The sequence below is a fragment of the Drosophila grimshawi genome, unplaced genomic scaffold (genome assembly GCF_018153295.1).
Source record: "Drosophila grimshawi isolate 15287-2541.00 unplaced genomic scaffold, ASM1815329v1 contig_44, whole genome shotgun sequence".
NCBI lineage: Eukaryota > Metazoa > Arthropoda > Insecta > Diptera > Drosophilidae > Drosophila > Drosophila grimshawi.
In genome coordinates, this window is record NW_025063240.1 from 2,494,881 (window position 1) to 2,512,292 (window position 17,412).

Here is a 17,412-nt window from a genome sequence, read left to right on the forward strand (position 1 = left end):
TTGAATTCTAACTTGATTTTAGTACAAGCTAGATTTTAAAATAAAAAGAAAGTTGAAAATAAATCTTAGCAATCCATTTATTGCCACCCTTTCCAGCAGGAACTCAGCAACCCGAATATATCCATAGCAACCAAAAGTTTATTTAAATAACAGTTTCCACTTCGCATTCGAAGATTGCTGAGAATTTTATTCCGAACACACAAAAAAAAATAGAAGAAAAAATCATAAAACATAATGGTAAACTTTGTGTATCCCGAGGAGCTGTATTTGTTCGTGGAGAGCATTCGCTGTTTCCAAGTGCGCGAAGTGGGCAACAGCAAGTGGCTGGAGGTGCACGAGATGATCATCAAGCTGAGCCAGCAGGCGGCTCTCGAGGTGGCCGAGCATCGTGAGGAGGATGTCAAGGAGTTTCTCATCTCCCGGGACAAGCTCTCCGTGCTCGTAAGTGAGGCACTCTGTGTGAATCTGTGGAAGACAGGAGTGCTGCCCCATCTGCTGGAGATTGATCCGAATCCGCAGGCCACCTTTCTCATTTACACGGTGATGTACCATGAGGCAGCTGTGGTGGCTCTGTTGGATGTATGCCTCTACCATCCCAGTGGCTGTGAATCGATGCAGGATTCGGTGCTGGATTTGATCGACTACTGTGCCCAGGCCGTTGCCCAGGTCATTGGTTTGGTTGGCATGGGCTATCACGAGAACGAGACCAAGCTGGATGTGGACGAGGCCGTGCTCACCGAACTGGAGCGCCAGAAGCGTGATCTCATCTATAAGATTGGACTGCGCTGTATCTCCATACTGAGCTACTTGGCCGACAATGTGTCACTCTTCCACTTGGGTGCAGCTCGTCGCCTGGTTGTCACCCACGACATACCCTGGCTAATGGTCGATGTGCTCTGCTTTCGGCCATGGCAGCGCAATACCAGCAAAGGATTGCAGAAATTCATCGATGAGAAATGGACAAGCGTCGAGGATGCGGCAAAGATCTTAAAGACAGAAGCCCAAGCCTGGTTCTGTGTGCGCCAGCTGCTCCTCACTCAGCAGACACTCGACAACTATCCCCTGAACGAGGCGCGCTGCAAGCAATTATCCAAGGTAATAACGAATCCGAGATTTGAGGATTATTTACTTTTATGTACTTTTTATCCCAGTTGCTGGGAATGATGCACGAGACACTGTTGGACCAGTTGCCTGTGCTGATTGACCTGAAGCAGTTCATCAGTCGAATGACAATCGCTGGAAATGCGGGCAACAACAAGACTCCGAATCTAATCTTGGAGGATATACCCCAGATAAAGGACGAGCTCACCAAAGAGGTGGAACGCGAGGGGGGCTTCTACCATGTGGCACAGAGCCAGGATGCCATCTTCCTGAACAACAACCGGGAAGAGATTTGCGCACTGGCCACCAAATTGGCCAGCGCCTATGGCACGGATCTCTTGTGTGAACTGGAGCAAATCATGGCCGATTTGGATGTGCAGAAGCCAGAAATCAAAAAACCAGAACAAGAAAGCGCCGACGTCGATGCCGATGACCAGAAGGAGGAAAAGATCTACAAATGCGGCGCTTGCTACAAGGTGGCCAAAAAGAAATGCGGCAACTGCAAGGAGATGTACTATTGTTCACGGTAATATTTTGTTTGATGTTAAAACAACAAATTCGCGTATGTAACAAATTTCACATTTCGCGTTTGCAGCGAGTGCCAACTGAAGGATTGGCCCAGACACAAGGAGAGCTGCAATGATGTCAAGGTTGTCTAACTGCAATTCTTATTTTATAGCATTAAAGAACATTCCAAAAAATTAACGAACAGCTCGCTGCGTTTTTGGTTACATTTTCGTGTTTTTTTTTTTATTTAGCAATAAAAAATTTGCCAGGTAGTCTCTCATTCAGCAGACGGGGAGGAACGGCAACAACATGTTTAGCTGTTCTGTCTGAGATGGTCCTTAACTACATCCAATGCGGGCGTCTCCTCACCGAAGTCCTTGATGACGACCACAGAGCAGCCGCACACCTTGCGTGGCTTGCCCTCCTTGTCGATCTTGCACAGACCCGACCATTCACCCAATTTCTTGTGCGAATCGACGCGAATCAATGGAATCTGATGCTCATTGCACAGGGCAGTGATCAGTTTCTTGTAGTTGGGCTCATCAAAGGATTCAGCCAGAATGCACAGGACAGCTTGACGCCTAAAACAAAAGAAATGCAATTAGAAACGTAGGCATTTGTTTTTTGCAAATTTCATGGATTTGACAAAATTTTTAACTCAGTAATTGGAAGGTTTCTAATCAATATAAATTCATAAACACGGACCAATTAATTTCATCAGCGTGGAACAAAACAAAATAATTTATTTGAATTTTTTGCTTACTTGTCCAGAGCTTTGCAGGCTTGGTGGATGCCATGGACGAGGCCATCGGCGATCAGCGACTTCTTCAGCACTTCCTGCAGCGCGGTGTTTATGTCCATGGCGCCCCCAAGAACGGGCGCTGCGGACGGCACATCTCTACGGGGCGAGGGATTGGTTAAATAAATTATTTAAGAATTTCGTACGAATCATGACAGAGTTGCTAATTTGTATTGCATTTAACACTAGTTACTCAGTAATTGGAAGGTTTCTAATCAATGTAAAATTCATAAACACGGACCAATTAATCTCATCAATGAAAAAACTGTTTTGTTTAAAAATTGTTGAATGGATTTTAGTGGACTTACACATCAACGTCGGCCATATCTGTTAGGTTGAGGCTGCACTGCACTGCAAACGATAATTAGAAAACTATTATTAGCTATGATGTTGCTCATAATTGTGTATTAAATTCGTCGAAGCGGCTTCAGCGCAAAATTAATATGCTTTCGTACCTTTTTGACAACCGGAAAGAAAGAGAACCGTATTGCGTTGCGGCCAACTTCATGTCTAAGTTTTTCGATATTTCGATATCAGCTGTATGTCAGCAATGTCATACGAAAGCTAATTGTTATATGACCCGACATTAAATAGACGTTAAATAGACATTAAATATTACTCATATATTTGTGTTTAATAAAATATAAATGCTTATTTAAATATTTATATGTATTTATTGAACTTACTGAATTTATAATTTAAATATTTTCAATGCACGGTGGAAACGTTGCAATATAAAACTATCGTCAACTATATAATGAGGTAAATTTTAGTGCATTTTTTAGTGCCCGATTTTTGTGTCATTTTGCGCCCAAAATCTTTTGGGGCCAAGCAGCACCCGCAACTCACAAAACTAAGCTATAAATAGCTCGTAATAGGTCTAATTAAACTAAGTCATAGGTTAAACAGCAACACCAAGTCAATTCACCAGCTTCAGCCTTTGTCGCACAAGCATAGTGTTTATGTTTACATAAGCAGATAGCAAGCATCCAAGGCAACAACAACAATAACAAGAACAACAGCAGTAACAGCAATGACAACCAAACTACAGTAAGTTGTATGAATGGCAACCAACAAACATCTCGTCGTTTATTAATGTCCACGTGCTCCTCTTTCTTCGTGAATATAATTTTTCAAATTGACAGACGCATGTGAAAATCGTGGGCTAGTTGCGGGCTGTGTGTGTCGAGTGTTTGTGTTTGTGTGCGAGTGTGTGTGTGTGTTTGTCTTTTGTACTTTTGATCCACTCGGAATTACTTAGATGGTGGCATGAATGAACTGCCCAATTTTATTGTTGCTATTGGAATGCCAAGTGCTGATAAGAAACATTGCTGCCAATAAGCAACCACTCAGCGTAAACAAGCTCACTTAACAGTGGTCAAAAAAATTATGTTGCCTGGCTTACGATGCTATCGATGGTTGTTATCAGCTCTTGGATTAGATTATGAAAGCGCATTCACATATCAAGTATTATAAATGTTACTTATTGCATATTAAACAATTATTATAATTGGTCTATATTTATAGTATTCAGCATTTGTATCAGTATGTGCACAACATAACTGCAAGCACTGTTTGCCCTGTTGTGTTATTTTTGAGTTTAAGGGCTATCGCTGCGGTTCATCAGCAACTGATACTGATTAGCATTTCGCTGATGCTCGAGGCGCTTATGGTTTGTTAAGTGGGCGACAGACCCTCGAGCGGAGAAGATGTGCGACAGCCAGAGCAAATCGAGCAACGCCAGTTTGTGTGTATAAGGGAATCTGTAGATTGCCAGATTCTCGGCGCTAATCGTTTTGATTCTCGCTTTGATTGCAGAGAGGGCATCCTGGTGGGTTGCGGCAATCCACTGCTGGATATATCGGCACCGGTTCCTATGGAATTTCTGCAACGTTATGGAATGAAAGAGGACGATGCCATTCTGGCCGAGGATCGACACATGCCCATCTATCATGAGCTCGTCGATGGCTATCAGGCGGAATATTTGGCTGGTGGCTCCGTGCAGAATTCGTTTCGCATCGCCCAATGGATATTGGGACAGCCGAATGTGGCCGTCTTCTTTGGATGCGTAGGCAAGGATAGATATGCGGATATCTTGAGGCAGAAAGCACGCGAGGCCGGCGTCAATGCGCATTATCAGATCAGTGAAGAGACGCCCACTGGCACTTGTGCGGTCCTCATCACTGGCACTCATCGTTCACTGTGCGCCAATTTGGCGGCAGCCAACAGATTCACAATCGATCATTTGGAGCAGCCAGTCAACAAGTCGCTGATCGAAAATGCCCTCTACTACTATATATCGGTGAGTAAAATCTCTGGATGTGACTAGAATTTCTGGATGAGAGAGTAAGATGATATCGAGAGAGAGAGAGAGAGAGTAGAGAGTTGTTGAATTAATTGTTCTTTGATCTTTGCATGCAGGGCTTCTTCTTGACCGTTAATCCGCCCAGCATAATGCGAGTGGCCGCCACCGCCCATGCCAAGCAGCGACCGTTCCTAATGAACCTCAGCGCACCATTTATATCGCAATTATTCATGCAACCGCTGCTGGATGTTATGCCCTATGTGGATATCATATTCGGCAATGAGGCGGAGGCGAAGGCTTTTGCCACGGCACAAGGCTGGGCCGCCGATGAGGATCTGCGTGAGATTGGCAGGCGTCTGGTTGCACTGGACAAATTGAATTCAGCGCGACCACGCATTGCGATACTCACGCAGGGCTGTGATCCCGTGCTGCTCATCCAGCACGACGCTCCGGTCCAGGAGTTCCCAGTTACACGTTTGGCGGTGCATGAAATTGTGGATACCAATGGCGCTGGGGACGCATTCGTTGGCGGGTTCCTGTCGCAGTTTGTGCAGGGAAAGTCGCTAGATGTTTGCATACGCTGTGGTAACTATGCGGCCGGTCATATAATCAAGAATCCCGGTTGCACGTATAGCGGAGATCCGCACTTTGTTGATCAATAATCATCAAGGATGGAAACGCGGACACACACACACACACACACACACATCTGCATACATACACTACACTACAAAACACAACAGCCAGAAACCTTTAAAAGTCATTAAGCATTTGCAGTAACTGCAAATAAGTTCAAAGAATGACTAAGACAATTTTGTTAACACTAATAAATAATTAATTGTATATACACACGATCTACTCACTCACACACACACTTGCACACACACACTTTACACACAGTTGACAACGAACATGTGAGTGAGTTATGCACGGCCTTGCGGTTTACATACATACAAAGTTAGAGCAATATTCGAATTTAAATTGATAATAAAATATATAAATACAAAATTAACAAAAACAAAACTAACAAGCAAACACAATCTAAAAAGCTGCTTTCTTTTTTTCGTTACTTTTTTATTTGACGATGGAGAGTTGGCTGCGTTAATTTGACCTAGAAACGACCTCTTCCAAAATTTAATTGATAACAAGTCACATATTGGCAAATATTTATTTTTAAGCCCAGTTGTCATACTCCATTTATACTACTGCCATAAATTTACTTCCTCTTTGCTATGTAATATATATATATATTTGTCGACTTTTTTTGTTAATCCAGCAGATTAGATTAGCTGATTTTCTTTTACTATGCATAAATGTTTACATTTGTCACGCTACCTGATGACACAATTGAGTCATTGATGTTAACGTTAACAAAACAAATTTGCCTAGATAGCACTCAGGCAACAGAGAGCTGTTTTTATCTTTTAAGTTGTTCATCATTTACAACAAATTTTAGTCACTTTTCAACTAAATTAAAAGCGCAGATAATTAAAAGAAACGAAAAAAAAAACATTTTCAACATAAAGCAACTCAATTTATTAGATTTTTAAAATACTTTAAATCAAATGTGCAAATATTGACATTTTTAATGGTTGGCCATACAAAAGTCGAAAAGACTATGGAAAACCTAAAGCTAAATTTGTTTTTTAATTTCATTTGCATTTGTGTGGATGACATTTGTGATCCCAACCTGACCCCTACTCAATCAGATAGCCTTTGATGAAGGGCAGCCCCGTTGACACTCGCTTCTGATAGCGTACATAGTCGGACTGAAAGAAATTCAGGAGCGAGTACTCCTCAACGTATATGCGATCGTGAAAGAACAGCCAGCTGACTAGCGTATAAATGCAAATACACAGCGGATTCATCAGGACCACCTGTGTGCCAATGGACCAGTAGAACCAGCCCACATACGAAGGATGGCGGCTGTAAGCGTAAATGCCGCTGGTGATTAGCTTGTGGTCCGAATGCTTTTCATCCTGCACCTGTTCAAATTAATTGACAATAATTACGCATATGATACATACGTATTCATATATATATACCTGGACAGTAACATAGGTGTGAAGACCATAATTTGTACATTTTTTGAATATCATGTCCAAAACACAATATATTAATTTGTTTCCTTATGAAACTCGGACTCTTGCAGTTTGGTTCATTTCTTTGTTAAAAGTCTATATTGAGCTGGACAGTTATTTATAAAATTAAGAAAACTTTAATACCATTAATGATTTTGTGTGCAAGAGGTATTATTTGAATATATCACTACATCACTACAGGGATGAGTATAGAGGACAGAGCTTAAGCTCTAAGATCAAGGAAAAAATTAATAATTGCATAGCTTCTTTACAATGCTGCCTGGTCAGAAAAAAACTTTAAAATGTGCGTAGGATTCAAGGAAATACATCAGCAGTGTTATTGGCTAAAAGTGATCCTTTTAACTCACCAACTGCTCGATGGCGATTAGTGACTGCAGTTAGAACAGAAAATTTTAAGATGGGCATAAACTTCACATTGGTTCAATTGGATTGACACGGATCAGGGTGTGCAAAAACTGACACAACATTTTGTGGAATGATGAAAATCAGCCAGTTATTGTCTTCACATCTATTTTACTGTCCACATGTGTATATACGCACCAAATGCGTAAAGCTGCGACCTGCCGTAACGATGGCCACCTTGCGCACCACTTCGCCACCGGCGCACAACAGCACGCCTAGTAGCCAAACGTGGGCGTAACGCTTGAAATCTGGCAGAAAGTAGAGCTCTAGAATAAATTCCGTCCAACTGGCTGCCGCGGCCAGGCCATAGTGCACCGAATGATTTAGCATGAAGGAGTCCAAGGATAGGCTGCGTGGATTTGCCCACGCAATGACCAGAAACTCCGAGTAATGAAAGATGGACATAAAGCAGCCGTAAACGCCAAACTGCTGCCATTGTGAGGGTGCAAAACAAATGACTAGAACGCTCACAGCCATTGTAAAGCCAAGAAACGAGGCGCGTATGGCAACCTTGTAGATAAAACAAGCAATAAATTAAACAAAAAATTAATTGAAAGTGAAGTGAGTCATTCCCCACCTGATAATTGCTGTTCCTGAGCACAAACCGTATTATCATGTTGATTAAAGCATAGTAGAGCACCGGTCCCCACAGGATGGCCCCCCAAACATTTGGCACAATTCCATAATAGATCTGTGGAACTGAGGGCAGCAGCACCAGACTCGCTGTGGCCAGGAAACAATACAAACTGACGCGTCCCTCGGAGCAGAGTTTTGCATGGGCACCGGGTACTGCTGATGATGTTGCTGGCCGCGGATTGTTTGCGCACATTGTTAATAAATCACAGACCTTTTTGTGCGCTTTGTATCAGAAAACACATCGAACTTTTCTTTTTTTACAGCATTTGCAGAAACGTAAATAAAAATACTGCAAGACCGGCTGAAGGCGATGTGTACATACATTCCATAAGTTTATCCATCTACAAGATTACGCTTAGAAACACTCAATTGTACAATTGTTCTGGTCTACGTCACATTACATCAACCTATACATATATTTCACAAATATTATCATTTTTTATTTGTACTACCATTAAAAAATGACAATATTCGTGAAATATGCATAATTTCATCTTTCTAGTCACTATCCTTAACTCGAATTTTATAAAATATGGGCATATATGACATCATGTGCTCTGTTGATTTGGTGTGTGGGACATAACCTTCTAAAGTCTACTATCATCATCAGACCATAATATATATCGATAATTGCGTGTGAGATGTACAAACAGCCGATAGTCAGCTGCGCGTGCATAACAACAATTTCGATAGGCTGTGTTCTCTGCAGGTTATGTAAATTGCTAAATTGTTAATTAAAATTGTAAGAATTACTGTCCATATTGTTGAGTAAAGCTTGTTATGGTATTTCTAAACATACCACTGCTGGTTCGCGCTCGCGGTCCAGATGAATTCTGGCGCAAGCGACGCATTTTCAAGCTCGCTGCGGTAAGTGGCCCAAAAGCAATGCGTTGTTTTTCATTCATAACCCGGTTGATAATTGTATATTGTAGCATTATCGCAGTCGCACCCGCAATGTTTACTCTTTTGCCATACGCAGCGTGCATCGTGCGCTCGCATATGCCACCACGGGTCGCAAGCTCAAGAAACTGGACATGGCCCAGCTGTGGACGACACGTGTCGAAGCCGGTTGCCAGCAATATGGAGTCGCCCTAGACACATTCAAGGAGGGTCTCGCCCGCTCCGATATCCAGCTGAACAAGTTAGTTATGCGCCCTATTTATTGTTAAGTTAATTGAAGAATTTGTCCGTTATAGGAAAATGCTCTCGGATTTAGCAATTTGGGAGCCACGCTCATTTGAGGCCTTGGTGAATATTTCCCGGGAACGTGCTGCAGTCGAGGGCTTGCCGGACATCAAACGAAGATCGGCCTTTAATCAGGTGTACGGACTGAGTAATCTAAAGCTGGATTAGTTTAAGTGTTGTTTATTCAATTTACATTCATATATATGTATATATAGTTTTATATATTAACCAATGATGCTAGTTTTATTTTTGGGTCATGCAAACAATAACATTGCATTGAATTTTTATTGAATGGGCTTAACATACTAAATAGAAAACATAGAATTCATAGAATTGCTTGTTAGCCGCTTATTCCAATTTGGCCAAGATATCCGACTCGCGGAAAAGGAACATCTCCTTCTTATCATCGCTGTCTAATTGGACCTTGGTGCCACCGAATTCTGGCAGCAGAACGCGATCGCCCTCCTTGACGCCAATTGGAATATGACTGCCGGTGGTCTAAGAGAATATATATAATCTAAGGTATTGCAATCATCGGATATAATTATGAAATACTTACGACATTGCGGGTGCCGGGGCCAACGGCAATAACAGTGCCCTCCAGAACTTTGCCCACTGACTTTTCTGGCAAGACGATTCCGCCTTTCGTTTTGGTTAGCGCCTCAGCGCGTTGCACCAGAATGCGATCCAGCATGGGGATGATCCTCTTAATAGCAGCAGCCTGCACATATTTAAAATTATTAAAACAAGATTCACATGCTATCAGCGGTATTTGTTACCCCCACCACAATCAATGCCGGGGGCAGAGTTACACAACAGTTATCAGTTTTTGCGAAACTTCGAGAAGCTTATGTTAAATTATATTGAGCAACGCATGTTTTTGTTTTCTCTTAGGATGTGTTTTAACTTTAGCATGCACTTACCATTTTTATATATTTTTAAATGCAAACTGGGGCGTCTTTATGAGCTAAAACTTAATTGGTAATTGTATGTGAAGATTCACTACACGTGCGGACCGGTCGCAGTTGTTCGTAATAGTGATGCAATTACTTGCTTCGATGCGTTTTGCTATCGATATATCGCACTATCGGTAATAAACAATTTACTCGCCAATTTACTTGAAATTCAGCAGTTGCAAATTTTGTCGGACTCGCTAAGATAATTGTGGTATTTTCTTTTGATGTGAATTATTCCAACAAAATTGTCGAAAAAATTTAAAATAATGTATGACAGGTTTGAAAAATGGTCAGTTCCATACAAAATCACATAGAAGCCATGAATCAAAACAAATTAGACATTACTTCAGAGGGGTTTCTCAGGAACTTTAATTATATTTTATTTTATTATAAATTTTGAAACATTTCTGCCATAGGAAGAATCGGTCGAGTGGTAGCGTTACAGTAAAAATCTAAACATATTTCACGAAAAGCACAATAAGTATAAAAAAAGAAAGAATGGGTAACTTAGGCTTTCCAAAGATTATATACCCTTGCAGACCAGAGTTAATTTGCTGACATCTAAATTTTAATTTGGAGTTCGAAATATTATGTCTTAAACGAAGTGTATCGTTGTGAAAAATACAGATCATGTATATTAGTTATTCTTAAGGTTCACCTCTGCATAAAATATGTTTTTAACATTTTTCTAGTTTTTCAAGCATGGAAAATGTGTACATTTAATATAATATTCATAAGTTGATGTAGAGAATGTTTTCATGCTAATAAATGGTGACTAGTTAATTGTAGACGTTATTTTGTAAGACGCATCGATGCAGTCGAAGCCAGCTTTGCTAGTGGGTCCCATTTCCATGGCCACTTCATCGGAGTTGCTTTGTTTGTTAAACTCGCAACTGAATTTCCCAGACATCAGTTGCAAATCCCTACAAATATTTTCGTAGATTAGCGTGTCATGCAATTTATGTTGTAATATGGCTATCTTGCCCAAGTACTGCAGCTGACCCCTCGATAAGGGGCGTGCGGTAAAGTTGCGCACCGATTCGGTGACCTGAAAATAGTATGAAATAATAAGATTAGCATTTTGAGTGTAATATAACTCTTACACTTTTAATCTCATCACAGGTCAGCTCGGAAGGGTGCAGGTCAAAGGTAAGCGATATGGCCTCCTGCAACGTGCAATGACTTCGATCCTGTCGAGCCACGCACCAAGCCACAAAAGTATCGGAAATCCCATTGATTCTTAGCTTATGCTGATGCAACAGCAAATCACATATCCGATGGCTGTAGTGCATTATCTTCCGAGGACACTCTGCCTCTAGCAACTTGGACAGCTCTGAAAAAATCGCACCCATGGCTTTTAGATCAAAAACATAGGTGTTATTTGCCGTGGCAATAACAATGACCGATGCATTGCAATGCCGCCCATAAAAGAACGGCTCGATCAGCACTGAAATTATCATCTGGTCGCATATGTCGCTCAGAGCTTTATGATAGGATTGGTCCGTTTGCTGAATAAATATTATGCGCTTGAGTTTCTGGTCCAGCGACAACAACACATGGGGCTGAAGGGGGCAACTTCTTATGGGTTTCGTTTCCCATTCAGGTGCTGAAGCAAAAGACTTTTCACTTTCATTGTCGTCCTCAAAGCAATGGCCGTTCATTTCTGTACTCGTTGGTTGCGTTTTGAAAAACCTGCGTGAATAAATATGTAGTTAGTTTCTGATGTGCCATTGAATAAACAGAAATAATAAGCAATTTGAACTTTTAATGAAGTGGTAAAAGAATTGCTCCCTAAATTTTTGTATGTTCTAAAACCCTATATTAAAAAAAATAAAACGTTTACACCATTCACAAATTCACCAAATTAACTGCACAGATAAAATAGCGCGCTGGATCTATTCTTTTTTACGTGACATAATATAAATTTAGATCCTTATTAATGTAATATGTTTTTACAAAATGTTATTCTACACCATTTAATCCCCACAACAGCTGCTCGACGGTTGCCAAAATTTTGACCACCTTGTTTTTCAAGTGGCAACCGCGTGGAACGCTTATTATAAAATGAGGTGGCAGCACCGACAATAAGCGGCTTAAGAACTAAATAAATATTCGCAAGATAGGAAATACAGTGCTAATTTGTATACTAGAAATCATAACCGTTTAGAATTCTGAACAAATTGTTCAAAACGATTCAGTAAAACAGAGAGTAGACTTTTTTTTGCCGACAATCGCGATTATTAATTATGAATGCATAACTATCAAAAAACTACTTATGGATATGTTCATACTACATGTATGTATGCATACGAGTTTTTCTTTTGTACACCATGCCTGTACTGAAAAGATGTGAGTAATTATAAACCATGGAAAAACGAAAATGTTTGATCTGTGACGACTTTCGATTTAAATGCAAATCAATTGAATCCAAAATTATTGCGGACATTCCATGTTTCCTCACACATTGTAATGAGCGAGCGAATTATGACGCATGCACTGTGCAAAAAGGAGCGAAGAGGAGAGAAAATTTGTTCGTTTTGCTTTGCCCCCGTATTCTTCTGCTTTCAATTTCGATGTATATTATTTATGCGATTACTCCCGATTTCGTGCAGTGATCAACCAGACCAATCCACGTGCACTTTTAAAATGTTATTGCGAATGGTTGAAAGCAAAAAAAAGAAGAAATATGGGAAACAGAAGGGGAAATTGAGGAATGTAAAATTAGTGAAGAGATAACCCAAAAATTTTGACGTCACAGAAACTTGCGTCTGCATTATTCGATATGTCAGCATATGCAACCATTAAATTGATTAATTGATGGAATTATTTTCCAAGTGATGTTTGTAATATTTATACAAATACAAACCTTAGTTAAATGTGGTGAGAAATGGAAGTTAAGTAAAAAGAGAAATTAAGGTATGTATGTATGTGCATAAAATACCCACATATATACATTACATACATCTATAGATATGAATTTGAATATCAATCTGAATGGGAATTAGCTACTATTTCAAAGTGAAATCTTTTGAAAGAAGCATAAGTTCGGATATGTGTGTCATTATATCCATACACAAATATTTTTGTTTCACAGGTGCTGATATTGGCCAATTTGTTAAATGGCCTTTCGGTGCTGAGGCAAAATAACTTTTTGAATCCAGGCCAAGGGCTTCTGGCATAGGAATATGTCCATTTGGTGATTTCCTTGAGTGGCCCACCTAGATTTAGTAAAATGTTTTCATTTTCGATTGCTCTAATTGCAATTGACTTTGCCTTTGACAGAGCCAACAATGCTTTTCTCCGCACCCGTCTACCAAGCTATCATCTGGGATAATACTACTGCCATGGCATCCAGACAGTAAACGGGGGACAATCGCCTGCCAAAACAAGCTTAAATGAATTGCAACATAAATCAAATGCACATCTGTGTTGCTAGGCTTTTGATGCGGATTTCAGTTGACCGCATTTTAAGCTACGAATTTTTTAATAACAACACCTTCGACAGATTTCCTTGTTATTATCGCAAATGGTTTTGCAATCATGTTTTACATATATGCAATTGACATAATTACTTTCATTAAACATGTATATTGTGGCAACTTTAAGTGTCTTGTCTTATTATAAATCTAAGGAATTAATTTAGTTCTTTTTTTGTTGTGAATATAAACTAATCTCAGATTAGATTATTAAATGGTTTTAGAGGCTGCCATCCAATTTAAATGTAAATAATCCATATTTATTAAATAAATAAATAATTAAATAATAATAATGAGGCAGGTCACGACATCGCAAAGTCTATTGCCTAGTTCATGCTCTTGCTCAAGACTAAGCAATATAGGTAAGAATGCATTTGCTCAGCTGCAGCTGTCAAATATATTATTCTAGTTTAAGTGCCAAATTTGCATTTAAAAATATGTACACACACAAATGTAGCAGGTCTAAAGGGTTAAAAAAGCCCGATTTGATATCAGCGGTTTGCGCCACACGCGCGAGTATTTATAGGAGATTATTTAGTAATGAGATTAACATGAGAATAGGTATCGCGTGTTCCTTATTCTGTCTTGTTCAATAATATGTCAAAGTATTTTATGTATAATTTGGAAGGCTCTGCTATAAAAATTGTGGCTTTTATTGCTATGGGAAATCTATATTTGCGAAACCGAGACAGAATAAAATAAACTTTTTTTGCGCGGGCTATATGAGAACTTATATTTAAATTATATAATTTTCTAGCTGAGAATATTTTGTTCATATGGGCGGGCAGACGATCGGACAGTTTTTGATTTCCATCAAAAAGATTTATAATTTATGGGGTCTGAGAAGCTTATTTCTCCAATTACTCAACTTCAGCCTTCTTACTTTACTGGACTCTGATATTTTATGGAATCATTTGTTTGTATCGATTTGATGCCTCCTTTTGTTGTATGCTAATTGTACAGGTCATTTCCAAATCGGGCACAACTAACTAACATTCTTACTGGTTATCTGTGTATCTGCGGCTTAAGTACTTGTTTCATTGGTACATTTCATTTGTTCGGAAAATAATGTCAGAGCATAGAGACGTTTTTAACGACTGTCATTGAATTGGCCATATAAAATTAAAAATAATTAAAATTTATAATGTAATATTACAATCAATTCTGACTTTAGTTTAGTTTTGCTTCTCGTTGCGTTGTACATTGAATTCCGTGCCACACCTCAGATCCACACTGATTAAGAGATTTACAAACGCTAAGCGAGCTGCGAGGCGAAAAGGTTAATTGCTTTGTAAGGTAGCCTGATGAAAAAAAGTGAAGCTGACCACGCGGCAGGCAACGCTGACGCAGACTCAACTTAATTGGCGCACGAGGCGCATACTTAATGCGCTTAGATGCTGGCCAAGCTCATCACAGTTCCTCATTGCCATTGCCATTGCAAAAGCCGCTTTTGTGCTTCTAATTAGATCCAGCGGATGCAATTCGTCCTCGTCACCTTCTCCTTTCATCCAGCATAGAAAATTGTGCCGTGCAAAAGACGAATTTCGCTAAATGCGTTCGGTAAGTAAATTGAGTGTGCGAATCAGTTGGATTTGTTTTTAGTTTCTCTGGTTTTCATTGAAATCGCAATGCAGCAAATGGCAATCTATTTGCCAATTTCTGTATTTTTTTTCGTGCTTTTAAGACAAGTCAAGTGTGCTAATTGGCTCCAAAAACTTGTGTTGAAAGTAGTAACTATTATGTTCAAAATTTGCATTATAGAACCCTACCATAACCGTACGGTCTATTAAACGTTAATCCCATCAGCATAATAATTTCGATGGTGTCAAGGAAATGAGTGGATAAGCGATGTGAGAAAATTGTCCCGTCCCGTGGCTAAATGCAAATCGACTGTCTGACAAAATCACGAAATAAATTGACGATGTAATTAAGTATTCCGATTGTGCGACAAGCTACGTATTTGATTTTTGCAAATTTAATGCATAACTTAACCCAAACCCTTACCTACCAGGGTCAAATTCAGGGCAATCTTCGTGGTATGGCTGTGATTCGATGTCACAAGTTAAATCAACAATAACAAGCGAAAACAGCAACCAGAACAACCAGAACAACAACATTGATGATGACAACACGCGACGACAATAAAAACAAATAAGTCAAGAGTGCGCCAGATGCGTGGGCTCAACATTCAGATACCCTGTATCTAGTGCCTACATACGCAAAATCTGAGAAATTCTGGACTTACCGATGTATTACTTAATCGTTTCGCTGTATTTATAAAATTGACCTGAAAATCGTTTCTTTTCAATCAACAGTAATTTCTGCTTCCTTTTTAATAATACTAAATATTGTGTTTAAGTTTCTTATTTGAACTCGCTTGCATTTCTTATCTATAATACCAAAATTATTTCTTATTTATTTCTTCTTTCTGGGAATGTAATCTATTCTAACAGTCATATGATCTTTCTGTAATTCGTAAAATATTTTCGAGGATTGTAAAAAAGTAAAAGCCAAAAGAAATGTTTTATAAATTTTTCCGAAATTGGATTAATAAATTTTATATATAGTAACATAAATAAAACTATGCGTTATTATTTACTTTGTAATCTAAGACTGGATTTATTAAATTAACTACAATTTATTGAAAGTGAGAGTTAATTCATAAATTATTCGGAAATTCAGAAATTTTATTATTTATATATTTTTTAACTAATTGTATTTGAATATTTATAAGTTTTTAAATATAAAATGTTATGAACTTCGTTATGTAAGTCTGAATTTTGAGTGACCTTATGTCAAAATTCTCTTTTTGAATAGAAGACAAGTAAATAAAAAGGGTGTAATTCTTATTTTGTACATAAATTTATAAATGTATATTTTATTTAAAACTTGAAATTCCAGCATATTTAACTAATTTAACTGTTACAGGGTACAATAATATAAATGAACGGCTGATTGCGTTGGTGGTTTGTTACTTGTGCATGTAGAACATGAAAAGGGCTTTGCATGCTATGTGTATGTCGAGAGCAGCAACACAAACAAAACCAAAAGCAACATCTTCTAGCTGCGGCAGCAACAATAACAATAGCAACAACACCAACAACAACAACGTAACACTAATTACACTAATTGTGCACGGGAGGTGTAGAAACACTTCGAGAAACGATGACGACAAAACTCCAATTTGGACTTTGACTTTTGTCTTCTGCCGAAAACTTTTCTTACACCGTCCGAGATGGTTGCGTGACAGCCGAATAGTTTTCTTAATCAAATCAAGTCGTATGTAGAACAGACTAATATCTTGCCAAGTTGAACTGTCACAGGTTTAAAATAGATAGTTTCTTATCTTACATTTGTTGATGGACTATTTATGGGCATTGGGTATTGCTCTTCTAAATTTGCTTGTAATTCGATTGTTTTGCTGTCTGTTTAAACCATTTTTAATGCAGGTTGCATCACGATCTAAATCACGTGCTCAGCGCTGTTCGCCAGACTTGTTGTTGTGTTGGCGTTGCCATTAACGTCATCAGGTTGGAAGGCCGCAGCACGTTGGCATCGCGTGCTCAACGTGTGCCGACTGTTATTACGTATACGCCAGCGCGGCCAACTGTGTAGAAATAAAACATTAAATTACGTAGTTCGCCAGTTGGCCATTGTTTCCCTCTGAATCTCTCTTTCCGTAACTGCGATTCTAGCCTGATTCTGGCGACTGGGGCAGGTGTGGCACACACGTCGACCACGCACGTACCAGAAATTTTAAGTAATCAGACGAATAGCTGGGGAGCGAGTAGACATGCAGACAGACAGAGAGAGAAACAGTCAGCCTGAAAAATAGACAACAGTTTGGGGGGCTGCGCCGGCTTGCGGTTTTGCTCTGAAGTGGCCTTTAATAGTTTGCTGTCTGCAACTGCAGCAGAATGTGGCTTACATATGTATTTGTGTG

At 39.4% G+C, this 17,412-nt stretch overlaps 7 protein-coding genes, 1 long non-coding RNA gene and 2 other non-coding genes across 14 annotated transcripts; 4 read left to right on the plus strand and 6 right to left on the minus strand.

The window, feature by feature from the left end:
- The first annotated feature begins 171 nt into the window (after positions 1 to 171).
- Positions 172 to 1,832, plus strand: LOC6570375 (zinc finger MYND domain-containing protein 10 homolog). Its single transcript, XM_001996571.2, has 3 exons — positions 172 to 1,095; positions 1,152 to 1,627; positions 1,697 to 1,832. The coding sequence occupies exons 1-3, from the start codon at positions 235 to 237 to the stop codon at positions 1,758 to 1,760; spliced, it is 1,401 nt and encodes a 466-aa protein (XP_001996607.1). The 5' UTR covers positions 172 to 234; the 3' UTR covers positions 1,761 to 1,832.
- Positions 1,823 to 2,908, minus strand: LOC6570376 (40S ribosomal protein S12). The gene is made up of 4 exons (XM_001996572.2): positions 2,863 to 2,908; positions 2,716 to 2,758; positions 2,372 to 2,506; positions 1,823 to 2,189 (listed from the first exon to the last, which is right to left on the minus strand). Exons 2-4 carry the CDS (start codon positions 2,730 to 2,732, stop codon positions 1,922 to 1,924), a joined length of 420 nt encoding a protein of 139 aa, XP_001996608.1. The 5' UTR covers positions 2,733 to 2,758; positions 2,863 to 2,908; the 3' UTR covers positions 1,823 to 1,921.
- On the minus strand, positions 2,262 to 2,332 carry LOC6570377. The gene has a single exon (XR_047351.2). It is a non-coding gene; the product is annotated as a small nucleolar RNA U18 (small nucleolar RNA).
- On the minus strand, positions 2,596 to 2,667 carry LOC6570378. The gene has a single exon (XR_047352.2). It is a non-coding gene; the product is annotated as a small nucleolar RNA U18 (small nucleolar RNA).
- A 235-nt stretch (positions 2,909 to 3,143) lies between the features above and the next one.
- LOC6570379 (adenosine kinase) lies at positions 3,144 to 5,555 on the plus strand. Of its 2 annotated transcripts, none has more exons than XM_001996573.2 (3): positions 3,144 to 3,457; positions 4,226 to 4,709; positions 4,829 to 5,555. In XM_001996573.2, exons 1-3 carry the CDS (start codon positions 3,441 to 3,443, stop codon positions 5,372 to 5,374), a joined length of 1,047 nt encoding a protein of 348 aa, XP_001996609.1. In that variant the 5' UTR covers positions 3,144 to 3,440; the 3' UTR covers positions 5,375 to 5,555. The 2 variants fall into 2 exon arrangements, with proteins under 2 accessions (XP_001996609.1, XP_032597968.1); XM_032742077.1 differs by lacking the exon at positions 3,144 to 3,457 and adding an exon at positions 4,041 to 4,154.
- A 669-nt stretch (positions 5,556 to 6,224) lies between these two features.
- LOC6570380 (protein-S-isoprenylcysteine O-methyltransferase) lies at positions 6,225 to 8,192 on the minus strand. The gene is made up of 3 exons (XM_032742078.2): positions 7,794 to 8,192; positions 7,355 to 7,726; positions 6,225 to 6,697 (listed from the first exon to the last, which is right to left on the minus strand). The coding sequence occupies exons 1-3, from the start codon at positions 8,043 to 8,045 to the stop codon at positions 6,410 to 6,412; spliced, it is 912 nt and encodes a 303-aa protein (XP_032597969.2). The 5' UTR covers positions 8,046 to 8,192; the 3' UTR covers positions 6,225 to 6,409.
- A 404-nt stretch (positions 8,193 to 8,596) lies between these two features.
- On the plus strand, positions 8,597 to 9,265 carry LOC6556653 (50S ribosomal protein L20). Its single transcript, XM_001985437.3, has 3 exons — positions 8,597 to 8,719; positions 8,785 to 8,993; positions 9,049 to 9,265. Exons 1-3 carry the CDS (start codon positions 8,633 to 8,635, stop codon positions 9,203 to 9,205), a joined length of 453 nt encoding a protein of 150 aa, XP_001985473.1. The 5' UTR covers positions 8,597 to 8,632; the 3' UTR covers positions 9,206 to 9,265.
- Positions 9,202 to 10,074, minus strand: LOC6556759 (10 kDa heat shock protein, mitochondrial). Its single transcript, XM_001985436.3, has 3 exons — positions 9,961 to 10,074; positions 9,597 to 9,758; positions 9,202 to 9,535 (listed from the first exon to the last, which is right to left on the minus strand). The coding sequence occupies exons 1-3, from the start codon at positions 9,961 to 9,963 to the stop codon at positions 9,386 to 9,388; spliced, it is 315 nt and encodes a 104-aa protein (XP_001985472.1). The 5' UTR covers positions 9,964 to 10,074; the 3' UTR covers positions 9,202 to 9,385.
- Positions 10,075 to 10,358: 284 nt separating this feature from the next.
- Positions 10,359 to 12,501, minus strand: LOC6556716 (protein Exd1 homolog). Of its 3 annotated transcripts, none has more exons than XM_032738747.1 (3): positions 12,455 to 12,501; positions 11,097 to 11,685; positions 10,359 to 11,041 (listed from the first exon to the last, which is right to left on the minus strand). In XM_032738747.1, the coding sequence occupies exons 1-3, from the start codon at positions 12,484 to 12,486 to the stop codon at positions 10,769 to 10,771; spliced, it is 894 nt and encodes a 297-aa protein (XP_032594638.1). In that variant the 5' UTR covers positions 12,487 to 12,501; the 3' UTR covers positions 10,359 to 10,768. The 3 variants fall into 3 exon arrangements, with proteins under 3 accessions (XP_032594638.1, XP_032594645.1, XP_001985471.1); XM_032738754.2 differs by lacking the exon at positions 12,455 to 12,501 and adding an exon at positions 11,967 to 11,997 and having other exon boundaries at positions 10,361 to 11,041; XM_001985435.3 differs by lacking the exon at positions 12,455 to 12,501 and adding an exon at positions 11,854 to 11,929 and having other exon boundaries at positions 10,361 to 11,041.
- Positions 12,502 to 14,627: 2,126 nt separating this feature from the next.
- Positions 14,628 to 15,876, plus strand: LOC116806013. 2 transcript variants are annotated; one of them, XR_006246723.1, is made up of 3 exons: positions 14,628 to 15,029; positions 15,276 to 15,411; positions 15,481 to 15,876. It is a non-coding gene; the product is annotated as an uncharacterized LOC116806013 (long non-coding RNA). The 2 variants fall into 2 exon arrangements; XR_004365497.2 differs by having other exon boundaries at positions 14,635 to 15,029; positions 15,276 to 15,392; positions 15,481 to 15,868.
- Positions 15,877 to 17,412: the final 1,536 nt, after the last annotated feature.